The sequence below is a fragment of the Sceloporus undulatus genome, chromosome 1, assembly GCF_019175285.1.
Source record: "Sceloporus undulatus isolate JIND9_A2432 ecotype Alabama chromosome 1, SceUnd_v1.1, whole genome shotgun sequence".
NCBI classification, from domain to species: Eukaryota; Metazoa; Chordata; class Lepidosauria; order Squamata; family Phrynosomatidae; genus Sceloporus; species Sceloporus undulatus.
This window is the reverse complement of record NC_056522.1, coordinates 199,117,934-199,135,774: the sequence shown is the minus strand read 5'-3', so window position 1 is coordinate 199,135,774 and position 17,841 is coordinate 199,117,934. Positions and strand designations below refer to the sequence as shown.

The following is a 17,841-nucleotide window of genomic DNA, read 5'->3' as shown; positions in this document are numbered from 1 at the left end:
TTTGCAGATGACACCAAATTAGGAGAAATAGATAATACTCCAGAGGACAGGATCAAAATTCAAAATGACCTGAATAGACTAGAAAGCTGGGCCAAAGCTAACAAAATGAACTTCAACAGGGAGAAATGTAAGGTACTGCACTTAGGACGCAAAAATGAAATGCACAGATATAGGATGGGGGACACCTGGCTTAAGGAGACAACATGTGAAAGGGATCTAGGAGTCCAAGTAGACCACAAGTTGAACATGAGTCAACAGTGCAATGCGGCAGCTAACAAGGCCAATGCGATTTTAGGCTGCATCAATAGAAGTATAGTGTCTAGATCAAGGGAAGTAATAGTGCCACTATATTCTGCTCTGGTCAGGCCCCACCTGGAATATTGTGTCCAGTTCTGGGCGCCACAATTCAAAAAGGACATTGAGAAACTGGAGCATGTCCAAAGGAGGGCGACTAAAATGGTGAAGGGTCTGGAAACCAAGCGCTATGAGGAACGCCTTAGGGAGCTGAGGATGTTTAGCCTGGAGAAAAGAAGGTTAAGAAGGGATGTCATATTGAGGAGGGAGCAAGCTTGTTTTCTGCTGCTCCAGAGACTAGGACCTGGAGCAATGGATGCTAGCTACAGGAAAAGAGATTCCACCTCAACATTAGGAGGAACTTCCTGACAGTAAGGGCTGTTCGACAGTGGAACACACTCCCTCGGTGTGTAGTGGAGTCTTCCTCCTTGGAGGTCTTCAAACGGAGGCTGGATGGCCATCTGTCGGGGATGCTTTGATCTGGATTTCCTGCATGGCAGGGGGTTGGACTGGATGGCCCTTGCGGTCTCTTTCAACTCTATGATTCTGTGATTCTAAGTTTCAGTAGGATTTCAGGGAATGTGATAGCAGCTTGCTGATTTCTCAATAGGTTTCATGAAGGCGAAATGTCTCACAAAACTACAAACCCCAGAATTGCACAACATTGAGCCAGTTAAAGTGGTGTCAAACTGGATTATTTCTGCTGTGTGGATACAGCCTAGTTGGGCTTCCTTTTAAACATGGGAATGGGATGGAGCTTTCCTTCCATGTGTCGCAGTTATATCGTAAACTCAATAAGACCCTCTAAATAGAAGATGATTATTCCATAGTTTAATAATGTCTCTAAGGCTGTGGTTCTGTAACCTTTTGCTTGGGACTAAATTCCATTGAATTTAGATATAATTCAACAGGAATTATTTCTGAGTACACATGCATAAGATTGAAACTGTTCAAAACAGAAATACTGCCCCATCAATGGAAAACCCCACCACCTCCTGCACATAATGGCTGCCTGAACATCTGATCCTTTATCAGGAGTGACACAAAGTGTGTCAGGGACTATTTTCAACCCATGAGCCTATGTCATTGTGTGATTCACATATTATCATCGATCCAGTGGAAAGCACATTGGTGCAGCGAGTTCTAATTTGCTCTGACATCTCTCCCTTTGGGTTATGGAGGAAATATTATGACCGGAAGGTTTAAGTTGCGTGGTGCAGAGACAGATGGAGAAGGGAGAGGAAAAAACTCAGCCACTCATCATTGAAAGGACTATGGCCTCAGGCCTGTTTGCTTTCGTAATGGCTCAATGCATTACTCTCCTTACTTTCAGTGGGACCTCCTTTCTAGTGTATCCTCACTGGACAACTGTAACACTTTGGTACATGTTAAATATTTGGGCCAGTGTGGTGTAGTGGTTTCAGCCCTGAACTACGATCTGGAAGAACAGGGTTTGAATCTCTGCTCAGTTATGGAAACCTATTGGGTTACTTTGGGCAAGTCATATTCTCTCAGCCTCAGAAGATAGGAAAGGCAAAGCCCCTCTGAGCAAATCTTGTCAATAAACCCCTGTAATAGGTTTATCTTAGGTTCGCCATAAGTCAGAAATTACTTTGAAGGCACAGAACAACAAGTGCCATGGCTCCATCCTGGGGAGTCCGAGGATTTGTAATTTCAAATTCTCTGGGAGAAAGTTTTAATGCTGTGGCTGAGGGGAATGCACTGGAGATTTCTGCAGTATGGAGATGCAACAGTTAAAATGGTATTAAGTTTCTACATGAAATGGATGTCTATGAGGGCCTCCAAACTATCTGTCAATTTATGGCAACCCTGTGAATTTCACAGAGTTTTCTTAGGCAAGGAATACTCAGAGGTGGTGTCACCCGTTCCTTCCTCTGAAATATAGCCTACAGCATCTGGTATTCCTTGGCGGCCTCCCATCCGGTACTAATCAGGGCTGACCCTTTTTAACTTCCAAGATCAGAAGGGATATGGTTCTGTCAGGGTATTTAGGCTTCTACATGAAATGGATACACCTCATACAAATGTTCAAATTGATTGATATAACTGAAAGGCAAATTTTGTATATAACTAAGGTAAGTCTAGGCCACTAGTGGGAAACATTTGGCTCTCCAGATGGTGTGGAACTACAGTTTTAATTGTTTCTCACCATTGGTGATGCTGGCTAGAGGTGATAGCCATCCAACAAGTGAGTGGATAGGAACTCAAGAACATCTGGAGAGGTTGCATTTTGCTAATCCCTGCGCTGAATTTACTGGTGAGGCTGTTCTGTAGGACTGCTGCCACCGATTTCCTCCAGATCAGGTCCTAGAGATAAAGCATATAGGGATATAATTCTAATTACACATATTGAGAAGGAAGCCCCATGAGTTCAAGAGATGTACCTTTTTGGCATCACATGTTTAGCATTGATCTGCAAGTCTGCTTCCTGTTTGTTTCCTGAAAAACTTTTGAGAATTAAAGCCAGGAACATTTAGTAGGAGGAAGAAATGAGGGATTTCAACTGGGAAGGCTAGGCCCATAGGCAGCAGAAGTCATTTTAGTTCCCGAGGTGGTTCATCTAGGGAAGGTCCTACCTTTAGTCAAAGTGAGGATTATCTGCCTCAGATAGTGAATGCTGAGGGAGGGAGAGGCAAGAGGGTGCTGAAGGGCAGTATTGTCTGGGCCAGACTATCTTTTGCTCACTCAGTTAATCTCCTGCCTTTGGTTGTTGGAAGGTGACATCCTATAGCCAATGCTGCAGATTCCATTACCGGTCCGTTTCTGAACAGTGACAATTATCAGTAGTTTTTTGGAAATGCTTTGAAGTCCCAAAGCAGAGCTTGGAAGGTTACTTTTTAAAAGTACAGGCTGCCCCCGCCTTTTGATGCCTTGCTGCCTGATGCCTTGCTCTTTCGGTGCATGGAAATGACAGGCAATTTCTATTAATTCAGCAAGTTCTGCTCTTTCCTCGGTTCTTGCAAGCTTACTTGTGACCACTTGCATGCATGTCTGTGTGTGTGTGTGATGTTAATTTAGCTTGTGCACAAATTCAAAAGTGATATATCATGTGTTATTTGTGTTTTCAATAGCCAAAATGCACTTGCACACTAAAAACAATAACCCTGGGTTCCTCTTTTTAAATCAGCTCTACTTTCTGACAGTCCTCTGGTCCCTAACCCATCAGATAAGTGGGGGCTTCCTGCAGCATGTTACTATTCCAAGGTCCTCCTTATAGTTGCTGTGTATAATTATTTTCCCTTTGCTGTTCAGAATTAATTGTACTAGTTACTTGTCTGTTACTTTAAAAATACTAAAGAATACTAGAAGTGATTGTCATGTGGTACAAAACACACCTAAGGAGTGAAGAGGCCACATCTTTTCAGTTATAAAAGTAATTAGAACAATTACAGTTATCCCTCCTTGTGTTGTTGTCATCATCATGAAACTTAATTATGCTGACATTAGTGCAAAAAGGAATTAGTGATGTACTTTCAACTATGACCTAAAATATGTGCCCCATCCCTTCATGTGCATATGCCTTGTATCAGGAACTGAAAGCTAATTTCCCAATTTCTGTTCTTGTATCGCTCTCTAGTAACCTTTCTCAAGCTGTTATTCTCAATACCTTTTGGAATACAACTTCTATCACTCCCAGCTAGTGTAATGTAGTTGTAGTGTAATATATCTGTAGAATACTCAGGGAATGCTGCCTCTCCATGACTGTGCTGAAATAAACAAAATGCAGAGTACTGAAAGTGATGGAAAAGTCTGTGTGTTTTCTCCGATCAAAGCAATATTTTTGTATATCTAGCAGTTACTTGACCCTGCTGATCTGTAATAAACACACTTAGGATGGATTGCAGTGCAAAATCATATATCATGAAATGGTTAAAAATGCAACCTTAATGGTAAAAACAGAAATATACAGCATTATCACTGCTATTTATTCTCTTTCAGTGGGGTTTACTTTCTAATATGTATGCTGAGAATTGCAACCAAATATGAATATTTACTTCATGGAATATAGTGAGACTTATTTTGCAGTAGTCTTCTTTCTTGCATTGGAATGTAGTGCGCATATATATCTATTATATTTTGATTTTATCCCATATTCAAAATTGTCTTGGTAATGTAGTATTTTATCATTCCATACTACAACTATATCTAAAATGAAAAAAAAATATTAATATTGTGGCAATGATTCGAACAGTGCTCTGAATTTTATGTTACATTGCATAACTCCTATAAAAATGAGTTGGGAATGTTTCAGTTTCTCTTCTGTGTTTTACTCTTCTTGTACTGAATGATTTTATACAGTACTATTGTTAGGCCATCACTACCACCATTCTCTGCTTGCTAGTGTTAGATGCCTATAAATGGATCCAGAATCATACTTAGTGGTGACTCACTGAAATGAATGGAATTTAAGTTATTCCCACTAACATTAGTCCTATTAATCTGGTTCCAGCCCATAATGTATAAATAATGATGTGGATACATTTTAAGTGTGACTAAGTTGATGCAACCTATAATGCTCAGATAAAATTGATGAGGTTTAATATTTTTTAAAATACAGTGGGCTCTTGTTATGCTCTGGGATTTGGTTCCTTTGTGAATACCAAATTTCATGGATGCTGAAGTCTCGTTATATACAATTGTGTGGTAAAATAGTGTCCCTTATATAAAATTGCAAAATCAAGTTTTGCTTTTTGATATATATATATATATATATATATATATATATTCAAGATGTGGATGGTTGAATCCATGGATTAAAAATATTGATGTGGAAGATGTACGTTGTAAGCCAATGGCTCTCAAACCTTGGTCCTCCAGAATTACTTACTGTTGCCTAGCTGGCTGCGGCTTCTGGGAACTAAAGTCCAAAATATCTGGAGCACCAAAGTTTGAGAGTCTCTGTTATAAACATTCATATATGAATGAGTCAAGGAAGATTACTCTGATGACCAAAACGTAGGGTGTATTAATAGGAGAATGGGCATGTATCAGACTTTGTGTGTTCTATGGAAATTCAGTTCAGCTGTTTTCCATGATGAGTTACAAAACTAATTCAGGAAATTCCTTGAAGTCCTTTTAAATGGAATTTTATTTGCTAAGATATGATGAAGCTTGTTTGTGTGCTTTTGGAACCTCCGTCTTTCAGCTTTCTTAAATCCTGGAGAAGAGGTGAAGTACAGTTGGCTCTCTGTATGAATTTTGCACAGGGGTTCAACCAACCACAATTCAAAAACATTCACACACATGTGCGCAAATCCAAACATCAAACCTTGATTTCTGCTGTTTTATATAAGAGACACCGTTTTAGTATGCCATTGTATTTAAGGGTACTGTACTTAAGCATCCATGGATTTGGGTATCCTTGAAGTATCCTGGAACCAAATCTCAGCAGATATCAAGGGTCCACTGCGCTGGAAGACTTGAAGATAGGCAAGTGTCCCAATTTTCCCCAGGGGGCATTAGGAAAATCCAGGAAACTATAGATTAAATCAGGTTATTAGTTTGGTGAAGTGTGGGGATGCTGTGAATGTGATTTACCTTCATTTTAGCAATCCATTTGACAAAATCCTTGGGGATAGTTGGTTGGCATCAAACTATGGGCATCAAACTATGGGAAAGTTTGAGTTGCATATCTTGGCATTGTATCCTGAGTCCTTGGCCTTCAATGTTATTTTAATCTGTGGCTTAGATGGAAAAGTTGAGTTAATGCTTGTAAGATTTCTGAATGACACAAAACTGTGAGGGTTTCGGAGTCAGTAGATGACATCTGAGAAGACACTAAAAGCCATTTCTTAAGGATGCTCTACTTTTGGATGTCCTGCCTGAAGTAGGTGTTTGACTACATGACATGCAACATCCCTTCCACTTCTAGTCCATTTAAAGAACAGTGCCTTTTACCAAAAATCACTTATTTTTTCATTCCCACAATACTTTTGGCAATTTTCTAAATGGGTTTAAATATGGAAGCTTTTAACTCAGGGCTGCACAACTTTGCAACCTGAAAAATGTATGGCGGTTGATAACGTCTCTATTATTGTTACTCTTTTGCTTGGGATTGCATAGGGAATGTGTGGATGGCAAGAACATATAAACCACCAATAAAGTAATGGTGGAGTGATTTTCACTTGGTGAATTACAGGTTGTCTGGGCCTACTTTAACCAACACATCTCCATGCTTTTAAACCACTAGATGTTGTAATAAATACCACAACATACCTGCCCATTTTGTGAAACGGCATGAATAACTGTACAAAAGCAGAGCCCTTAGGAAACTGTTTTTGACAGTCCTTTTATTTTCATATGGCAAATAGCTGTTTTGTTTGTTTCTTATTTTAGATATTAGTGCTTGTTTTCACTCTGCTGGTTTTTACATTAATTATGCCACAAGCAAAACCAAATCAATGCTCTTAAATCTGTTAAGTCCCATTGTTATTTTTAGTATTACGTGGTTTGTTTTATATATAGTTTTCCTGGATTCAGATTCAAGAGAAAAAAATACTTGAAAGTAGTTTCTGTTAAAAGGGCTGGGATCCAATGAACTGCACAATGAAATTCACACAACAGAGAAGAGCTTTGGACATGTCTGTGTTAAACGGCAACTCTTCATGCCACAATGAGATGCCACATTTGAAAGCAAGGGGAGTTTTGTGAAGGCCTTTGTGCTATTGTGACATAGGAATACGCTGTTCATGTAAAAAGATTCACCACAGTCTTAAAATTTATGATAACAATTTATAGCCCAAGCTGTAACTCTGTAAGCCTGAGAGTGAAAATCTAAATAGTGCTCCCTGCTTCTAATTTACATGACTAATAGCATCATGATACCTTTCTTGGGCCAGTAATTTTTGTGCATCTTAGTTGGTACAATGAAATTATCATCGTTTTGTGGACTTTGGATTTTGTTGTATTTTGTTGCATGGCCAACATGGTTACCCTGAATATGTTTCCAGGATTTGAAGATTTTGCTACAAAAGAGGAAACTTTAATAAGAGGGATCTAACGGTTTGGGACTTAACTCTTTGAGGTTTCTACTTCTAACAAAAGTAAAACTCTTTCATTTGGACTGCAGTTGGTAGGTTTAACAGTACAGGGACTTCTTCAGAAATTCAATTATCTTTGCCTAATAAAGGGGCAGTCAGCTTCATACAGGACAGTAGTGTCTTGGATCTCAAGGGAAGTTACTTTTCTGTTGCTAATGGAGTTGACATTTTATTACTGGCCTTTTATTGCCTACATGGCCAAAAAAGGGAGTGGTCTTTGCCAGCATTGATATCCTCATCGTAACTGACAACAGAAGTAACATTTGAGTCAAAATGTAGGCCTGTGACACTAACATCATTAGTTTTTTTCTCCTTTAAGCTTCAAAGGCTTGCACGATGTATTTTGTGCCTTTAGTTGTTCCTATAAAGGTATCACTGCTTTGTGAATTTTGGATTTTGTTGTATTTTGCTGCATGGCCCACATGGCTACAGGTTAACACTATTGTGTTCCTGTAGAACTTCTATTCATTTCAATAGGGTTTGCGTAATCAAACTTCCTAGGAATTATGTCCTGTGAGTCAGCTACCATTATTATATTGACTCACGATAATAATGGCAAAAGGGATGCTGTTATCACTTAAAATTGGGATGGGCAGCCATTCTTTTACCAAGGACTATATTCTCTCAGGAATACTGTAATCAGTTAGGAGCCATGGGCTAGTCTTGATTGTGGACACAGCTGATGCCAGCAGGGGATAAGGACAGTCAAAAGTAGTGAGTTTGTTTCTTCTTTCTCTCTGCCACCCCCCTTTCCTCTCTTCTTCATCCACCCCTAGTGAAATTTCTGAGGAAGGGAATGATCACATTTATGGAGGGTATTTGAAAATAGGCTAAAGGATCACATAAGATGCCAAGGACTGCATGTGAAGCTGAGGCTAAAGGTTGCCCACCCATGTTTCAGAACCAGCACACTTCCTTGTCCTGTGTAATTTGGCTTGAAACAAGTTTTCTCTGTATGCAAACCTTTGCCTGAACATCTAATTTTGTTTGCTTGCATTTAAAATGTCCTTCGATTTAGTTTCCTACATCATCCTGGCTTGAGGAAAACAAATATTTAACGTAAATTATGGCTACGAGCCCCACATTAAAGCAATATTAATCAGTTAATGAGTGTTTATTGAGTAATTGTTCACAAATGACTTCTCCAGCATATTTCAGTATCCTGAGATACTTTTTTGTAAAGGATATTTCAAAATATTAGGAGTGGGTTTTATTTATTTATTTATTTAATTTTTATCCCGCCTTTCTCCCAAAGTGGGACCCAAGGTGGCTAACATACACAAAACACAACAAACAAGTCCGTGGTCATATGTTCATTTGCTGAAAGCAATGGTCAATATTTCTTTGGGGACTATGTCCAGACATTCAGCTATTATGTGGATTCTAATAGTGAAATAATAAATGCCTTGGAAAGTCAGATCCCAGGCATAAACACAGAGTCATATTGATACAAAACAGATCCATATTCCAAGCTCAGTGTAAGGAACTGGACTCCAGAGTGCTCCTGTTGAAATCACAGGCTATGAGGCCTAAAGAGCTGGGCCATGACTGTGAGAGGCTGGCACAAGGCTGACACAGTAGGGTTATGTCCATCAGCAGTTTGTGATCTGAGAAGAAGTCACTTGTGAGTGGTTAGGATTTCTAAGAAGTTTTCTGGATTTCTCGAACTTTCGAGAATGGTGATGGAGGGGGTGAGCAGAGCAAAGAAATCCTGCAGAATGAGAAAATGATAATGATAGAAAAGTGATGGAAGTTTTGAGACCATGGAGCGGAGAGGGATTTTTTAAAATGGGAATATTTGGGCATAAAGTGAGGGGTACAGTATTGGCACCCTTTACAAACTGAAAGTCACTTTTTTATTTAAGGAGTGTAAAATTTGGTACATACTGTATAATGTAGTTTGGTATAAAGCTATCATGTCTGATAATTTAGAGTTTATTCAGAAAATTACAAACTCAATGCATTTTTAAATGTATTTCTTCCTCTTCTTACAAATGGAACCACAAGGTCCTGGACTGTGAAGAATCTATTTAGTTTTGCTACTTTATGAGACCCAGTAAAGCAACCAGTCAAGATCAGTTAAAAAAAATAATTTACCAACCAAAAAAACCCACAATGAAAATTACTTCTTACCTCCTCTAGTCCTCCATAATGTCAAGTGGATATTAAACACTTGTGCCTATAAAAATAAAGGAGAAAAGGAAACCAGGACCAATTGCAATGACCTGACAGTGTTTCTTAAACTATCTGATGTGAGGGAACTGGCTCCCTCTCATGTGCCAGGGACTGGTACCATATTAGTGCCCTTTGGCTACAACTACTTTTTTTCCTGGAGACTCACTGTAGATTGGCAACTGGTGGCTCTTGTAAATATCTATGGACCCCCCACTTTGAGGAACACTCCTTTTTAGAAATAATCGGTTAGGAATTAATGTATGAATGTCATCTCTTAAACGTTTTATGCACCATTCTAAAAGAACGTGTTCCATGGTCCCATTTTTAAAATCTTCCCAGAAAAAAATAACGCTTCATGGGGGAAAAAGGGAAGGGAACAGTTTTTCCAGTTTTTTTCTAGGCTTTCACATCTCTAGAATAGGATAGAGGTTAATTCCTGTGTTGTCTCGCTGTGACAAAAAGGACGAGTAAAATAATAGGGATAACTGATCTACACAGAGAGAGGGAGGGAGAGAAAGAGAGAATAAATAGGTCATGGACGCTGTTAATTTTTTAAGGAGAAGATCTACTTTATTTTCAAGGGGCAACCTATGATGTTCGCCCAACACTGTCTGGAAGATGTTGAATTCCAAGGAATTAACAAGAGTTTCTTACAAGTTTAGGCTTTGGTGCAAAATAAATAAATAAATAAAAATAAATCACAGTATACACAGATCTGAACTACTGTAGGATATTTGGTGATCCCCCCCCCCTTGCCCACTGCAGACAGAGGCCATTTGTTTTGCTTCGCAAATGGAACAGTTATTAAGAAGAAGTAAAATAGATTCCAAGTTCTCAGAAGTGTATGAGTATCTTCTGAAAATAGACCAAGATGAATTCTGAGACTGTGAGAGGTAATAGTGAAACAAACTGAAATCTGGTAACAGCATTGATGTGGACATCATTTTCTGGATATACTGTTTTTTCTCCAATATTCACAAGCTGCTAAAGAAAAAAAAATGTAGCAGTCGATTTTCCTTCTCTCCTTAGATCCCCGAGAAAGACAAGACGCCATATTCCTTTCGGAGTCTGGTCATCTTGTATTGGCACTCATCACATGCTATGGCTTAGTGTGTCAGTTGTTCATATCTGTAGGATCAACTTGTAACACTCCAGTCCTAAACATTTGTGTTGGCCAGCTTTAGTGGCCCTGGCAAAATGTTGTGTTTTGAGATGCTGTGTTGGGTATAACAGTTTGTAAGCCATATGTTTTGCATTTATTTGCTGGCATAACAAGTATTAGAACTGGAATATTACACAGCTGGGGTGGGGTGATGGTGTGCCTGTTATTTTCTTATTTAAAACTCCTATTTAAATCCTGTCACAGCAAAAATCCATCAAATCAAAACACTGAAAAATAAGCAAGACCGAATAGTTGGGAGAATCCTTTCTCTGGAGTTTAATGGAGCAATAACGCTGTGAATTCATGTTATTGTGTGCTGTGATTTATAGAGGAGTAATGCTTGAAAAAATGGGGTGAGGCAGGGAGCTGGGAAATACATTCCTTTAGTGTAAGGAATATGCTATAAGGTAATAATTGCCAGAGACCATTTATTTTAATTTTGGAACAGATTTGTTTGAACTTCAGTGCATTTTGCTGCGTGAGGAGATGAAAACTGGAATGGCTTTATAATATTAAGAATGAAATGGAATTTAAAGAATAATTCCCATAACATTAGAAAATCACTAAACCACAACTTCTGCAAATTACTCAAACACTGTTCATGGAAATACTTGTGTTTCCAGATCTCTGGGACTGTTGGGTAGAGTTCTGCTTTACATCTCCACATCTTTTGGTTTTATAGCCTCACTCGAACTGCATCTGCACTGCAGAAATAATTAAGTGTGATACTGCTTTAACTGCCATGATTCAGTGCTGTGGAATCCTGGGATCTATAGTTCATTGTGGCACCAGATCTCTCTAACAGAAAAGGCTAAATGTCTAAGAAAACACCAAATCCCAGAATTCCATAGCTTTGAGCCATGGTAGTTAAAGCAGTGTTAACCTACATTATTGCTGAAGTGGAGAGACAGCCCCTCTCATTACTGTTGACTGAAATGGGGCGCACACAAGTTTCTGCCATTCCAGCTGACTTTGATCCTAGGTCTTGTAAGTGGAATCGGTGAATGGTGGGAAGCCATTTAATGGAGTCATAGTGGAAATCAACCAGTTTTGATTTACTGTACTTAGAGTATAATCATATGTCCTACTTTATAGGGAACAGTTTTCTCTTTGAAGAATAATCCAGTACAAATCTAGTTTAGAATTTTATTTATTTAGTATATTAATATACACTGCAAAAATAGAACAGTTAAAAAGAGCCCATCCTTACCAAAGTATGCAAAGGGATCTTGTAGCAGCTTTGAGACTGAGAGAAAGAAGTGGTAGCATAAGCTTGCATAGACTCAGTCTACTTCATCACATGCATCTGCTATGTCTTTGAATTCTATAATCCCTGCCAAAGGTATAAATTATCTTTAAAATAATGATCTATGAAGCAAGAGGGCCTTGGAGTTGCCCATTAGCAGTGAGAATCCTGGCAGCAGACTCAGCAGCAGACCCACAGATCTCCTGATCATAGTCTTCTTCATTATAGTGAGGGGCATTATGCTTCTGTTTAAACTGTAGTCATTATTTTGAATCTGAATCTATGCTTAAAGCTATTGAAATTGTATACTGTCTGGTGTATGCACTCCTTTTTCAGTGATCCATTTTTCTCTTCACTGATTTATCTGGGCTGGTCAGCATAGACCACTTTGCCAACCAATCACCTACTTCTATTTCTACTATGTTGTTGTTGTTGTTGTTGTGTGCCTTCAAGTCATTTCTGACTTATGTTGACTCTAAGGCAAACCTATCCTGGGGTTTTGTTGACAAGTTTCTTCAGAGTGGGTTGCCATTGCCTTTCTCTGAGGCTGAAAGGGTGTACAGCTTCATTCATAATGCTCTTGGTTTTCACATTGCACTACTTTCCCTACTGTTATTTCTGTGACGATAGCTACTCACTCTATTATACTGGCTGCCCTACCATTGCTTAAACTGATTTATTTAGCTTCACAGTTTATTCGCTGAATTTATTCAGCCCTTTTGATGCAGTGTTTGTTTGTCTCTTGCAGGATGTTTCTCATTGTGGGTGCTCCAAAGGCAAACACAAGTCAACCTGGAATTGTACAAGGAGGCCAGGTGCTAAAATGCAACTGGAACTCTAATAGAAGAAATTGCCAGCCAATTATCTTTGATACTACAGGTAATGTATCATGATGGGTGGTTTTTACTGTGGAGCTTCAGTGAATCTCAAAAGTGAAAGCAAGATGAAATCTTTTACAGATTTGGAGTTGATATGGGCCACCATAAGCAAGGCTCAAGTAGGTTTACATCTCTATTTGTGACAGATTTTTATGGTGATGGCTCTTACCCATCTTAGGGATGGCACAGATAAGGTCTAAAAGCCAGCTTCCCAGTGGCTTGGGGGCATGGTGTTTAGATGCCACACACCCGGAAGATGTGGCGGGGTGCATTAAACCTGGCCCAAACAAATATTTTCTGCTCCTATTTGGGCCGGATTCCCAGAAGATTGGGGCCGCAGCATGTGCTTTTTGAGGCCCCAAGGTGTCTTGGGTGGGGCAGGTTGAAGCCACCCCTTCATGCCCATCTTTTTCACCCCTTGACTCAGACAGTACTTTCAGTGGTTGTGTAGAGCAGTAACAATCCACAGAATGGAAGGAGGTGGCTGTGGTGGGTAGTCTTGTGAATTTGTTTTGAATGCGGCCCCAATAGTCCTATCATCTCCCAATCTTGGATTGTTTCTGGAAGCCGCAGAGGTTGCAAAAGTTAATTGGGAGCTACATCTCCCTGAAACACCCATCAACCACATTCCACATGGACCTTGTTGACTTGGGAATTCTGGGAACAGTAGGAAAAAAGTAAACTGTTCCAAATGCTGTGAGTCCCTGAGGAAATCTGACATCCCAGTTTATCCTGGAGTGTATCCACACGTCAACATTACAGCATTTGGATACCTTTTAACTGCCATGGTTCCATCCTATGAAGCCCAGGGATTTAAAGTTTATGGGGTAGTTAGGCATCTCTGCCAGAGAGCTGTAGTGATATAGTTCAGAGGAATATACATAGAGAATGTTAAGTATATCAGCCAACTAAACTCCCAGGATTTCTATAGAATGGAGGTATCAAATTGCTGTAATTGTGTTCTTAGGATTCTGCCTCCCTCCAGAGGAAGCACTGAGGATCTGTGTCATTTCTTGATGTTGTTTAAAGAAATAAAAGACCAAGTGTGGTTATTATGGATTCTTGTTGTTGTTGTTGTACTGATTATCCTTCTAAAACTGTTACAAGGAGCTGTCCATGTGTTAATGCCTTCTGTGTCTGTTGTGTGTGCTGGTGGAACTGGAAAGAAAGGAATGGGGGGGGGGAGAACCATATTATTCCAAAGAGAATGGGATCCCCTCTGTCAGTGGCGTTTCAGGTCATTATTTTCCAGTTCCTCCCATTTGGTTCCTAGAAAATTTTGCTAGCTCCTCAGTTTTCACTTGGAAGAGCATACAGATGTGAGCAACAAACACTGATGAATGAATGGGAACAAAATGGCAGTAGTGCTAACAAGTGGAGATATATTCAGCCTCCTTGCATATGTAGTCATCATGCTATTGACAGAGAGAAAGTGCAGAAAGGTTCCTGCTGGTTTCACCTCTGGTCTCTCTCCTATTCTGTTCTCCACACATTGTAATAAAGGCTTGAAGAGGGCAAGACTGGAATACAAAGAAGCTCGCCTCATGAGCTGGAACAAGATGGCACAGAAGAGGATCTTTCAACTAAGATTCATTTGCCCAAAAAGGCTCTTTGGAATTTAAAGAGGTACCCTGTGTGCAATAGTGACCCTGTTCTTTAGTTAGTTACAGTGTTGCATTAGAACTTGGAAGCTCCTGTTGATGATGGTGATGGTGATATTTATATCCTATTTAAAGTAGCTTATGACAGATAAAAAAAAATCATTCAAATTAAGTTTTGCAACAAGCCACAAAGCATTCTGGATGACCTTTACACGATAATTATGTCAGCCTGACCTGCCTCACAAGACTGCTGTGAGGATAGGGTGAGAAGGGAAAGGATCATGTATTCTACCTTAAGTTCGTTGGAGGAAAGAGAGGATATGTTGTTGTTGTTGTTCTTGATGTGTACACATAACAAATACACAGTGGCCTTGAATAATTTTTCATTTAAAAGGAAAACTATATAATCTTACACTGCTTTTGCCACTGCACATCCTTTCATCTGAGTATTTATATATGAATTAGGGGAAACTCGGTAGCTCCAAATCCATTTCTGATATGTGTTAATAGGCTTTTAAAATAAGAAGCATTTCCTTCCAGGCAGTGCAAGCATGTTGTCCCGTGGGGGTGACCCCTGGACCAACAATAGAAAGCTTTGTTTGAGAGCCCACACAATTGGTCAGGCAGGGATGTTTCCATGACCCATTTAGCATCAGACATATTTTAAGAGCCTCGTGCTGCATTACTCTTCCAACATTGTTCAGCTCAGGAGCTGCTGCTGTTAACAAGTCATGCAGAAAATGTGTGTTTCAGGGTTTAGGAAAGGGGAAACAGGCAAAGAGTTGCATGCACAATTTCCGTGGAAGAGGCCAGCCCAAAATGCAGTGGAGTCAACCTTAGATGTCATTGTTAAAAGGCTGTGGTTTGGAGGGAAAGGGGTCACTGGAAGGTCCTTTTTCTATTTATAGCATATTCTCAAAAATAAAATGTCATCCTGCCATCCAGCCCACAAATAGGCCCTTGTGGTGGCAAACAAATTAAAATAGAAAATGTAAAAGTCCAGTGAAAACAATTACAACATGAAAGTCTAAAGAAGCTTAAATGAGCAAGCCAGATGAATCAATTGGACTGAATATTTTAGGAACAGCTGATTTCACCAAAAGGTGTCCTAAACAGAAAAGTGTGTATGGGTTTGCTGAAGATCCCTATGGTATTAACATGATGAGCTTCCCTAAATTTACTCCTGTGTTAGTTGTATCCCAGTCCTCCTTTCTTCCACTGAATCTTGCATGTAGCTTTCTTCCTCCCCATTTTACCCCCACAACAACTCTGTGAAGTAAGCCAGGTTGAGTCAAAGTAACTTCCCCAAGGTAAGCCAGTGAGTTTCATGGCTAGGTTCTGTGAGGAGAAGCTGACATGGAGGGCTCTTCTCTGTTCCCCCATTCTGTTAGTAGAATATCCTATGAAGATCAGAAAAGCTGGAGGGACACATACAGTATGGGATGCCATATCTTCCCCAGACAGACTGCACTCAAAGAACATGCTTATGTGTGGCACAATCCTGTGATTATCTATTCAAAAGCAAGCACTTCTGTTTTCAGTGGATGTCCTGGTAGTGTGTTTAAGATTCCAACTAATGTGAATGAGTCAGACCTTTTCCCTCAAGCTTCTGCTGAAGAATGCAAAGCAGGCCCAGAAGTGCCATTAGCAGGAGAAACAATTTATAATTTTTAGCGAATTCCTCCCCCTACCACCTTCAGAAACAAACAAGCAAAGCCATATACTGGCAAGTTCACAAGACGAAGAACTGCAATTAAGGTCAAAGCTGTTAAACAAATGAACAGTCTATTTTCAAATTTCTTGCAAATGTTACCCCATCTGCAACAGAAATTTGCAAGGAACCAGAAACTACATATAAGAGCCAACCTGTTTATTACATGATTGGCCTAATTTCTAACTTTGTGCAAACCTTTGCCCTGTCTCCTGGCTGAAATTGGTAGGAAACGGAAACTATGGACCTGAACAGATAGGCCAAAATAAAGCTGCTTCAGTCACTTTGGAGGTATGCTGTTTAAATGACACACACATCTTAAGTGACCATAAGCTGTGCCAAAGCTGTGCTCCAGTCCTTAGGACTGGAGCATGGCTTTGGCATGGCTTCCGGCCTCTTAGGACGCATGCATCATTTAAATAGCATACCTCCTAAGTGAGCTGAAGCAGCTTTATTTTGGCCTATCTGTTCAGGCCCTATAGTTAAGATCAAACTTGTTCAACACATGGTTTAAATAGAATATGGAAAAAGAAATCAGTATGGCTTTGGCATAGGGAACTTGTCTCTTGCAAGAATACATTTTAGTTTATTAGTGATGAATATACTCAGTTTAATTACTTTTAATTTTTCAGAATGTATTATGACACAGTTTCTCTCTGTTTAAAATGTCAGGCAGTCAGGACAGAGAAGAGGTAACTTATTATGAGGCAGTGAACAGTGTTATCCTATATGCAGAAGCTCAGTGGACTTATTCCTAGGTAAATGTGTATAGATAGGATTGCAGCCTGTTTCCAGACAAAGGGCTCCTGCTACTGTTGATCATAAAGTATTGCATTGTTTATGGATTCCAGGTTAATAAGGTTTTATTACCTAACAGAAACAGGTTACAGAGTAAAGACAATGACATTATTTGGACTCCTTATAAAACTCCTTGTTTTAACTGAGTTACTTTACTGTTTGGGGGGCGGGAATAAATGTTACGATAATGATGATACTTGATTGGAACAAGCCTTGTCTAGATGCACTTTATGAATCTGTGTTGGAAATGGTAAAGATTACAGAGGATCTATAAGGACAGAACACTGTAAAAGAACAAGTGAGGGATCTTATAAAGTGCAACCAGAAGACATACCTCTTGCAATAAAGTTACCAATGTTATTAGCTGCCTTGGAGTCAACCCGTGGCAACCCATGAATGAGAGACTTCCAAGTTATCCTATCCTCAGCAGCTCTGCTCAGGTCCTGTAGACCCATGGCCGTGCCTTCCCTGACTAGCCATCTAGTGCGATCTTCCTCTCTTCCTATAGCTCTCCACCTCACCAATCATTATCGCCTTTTCTAGTGAGTTCTGTATTATTATATGGCTACAGTATGGCAGGCTCAATTTAGTCATCTTGGTTTCTAGAGAGAGTTCAGACATGATTTGCTCTAGAACCCATGTATTTATCTTTTTAGTAGTAAATGGTATCCTCAGAACATTTCTTCAGCACCACCTCTCAGATGAGTTCTTCCTATTATCTTTCTTCACTGTCCAGCTTTCAAACTCATACCTAGAGATGGGAAGTGTGATGGCTTATGCCATCTTAATTTTAGTATTGTGATATATCTTTACATTTCAGAATCTTGTTTAGTTCCTTCACAGCTGCTCTTCTAATTTACCAGTGGCTTGCATCATAAATTATTTACAGTTGTTCAGAAAACACATATTCTTATA

At 39.5% G+C, this 17,841-nt stretch overlaps 1 protein-coding gene across 2 annotated transcripts in view; it reads left to right on the top strand.

The window, feature by feature from the left end:
* The window catches only part of ITGAV (integrin subunit alpha V), a 101,838-nt gene that overhangs the window by 1,863 nt on the left and 82,134 nt on the right, over window positions 1–17,841 (top strand). For both annotated transcript variants that reach the window (XR_006103675.1, XM_042465071.1), the window contains exon 2: window positions 12,687–12,817. Coding sequence is in view for 1 of the 2 variants with exons in the window: in XM_042465071.1 (XP_042321005.1) it covers window positions 12,687–12,817 (131 nt within the window). In the remaining variant the exon portion in view is untranslated. The remainder of the gene's footprint in view (window positions 1–12,686; window positions 12,818–17,841) is intronic.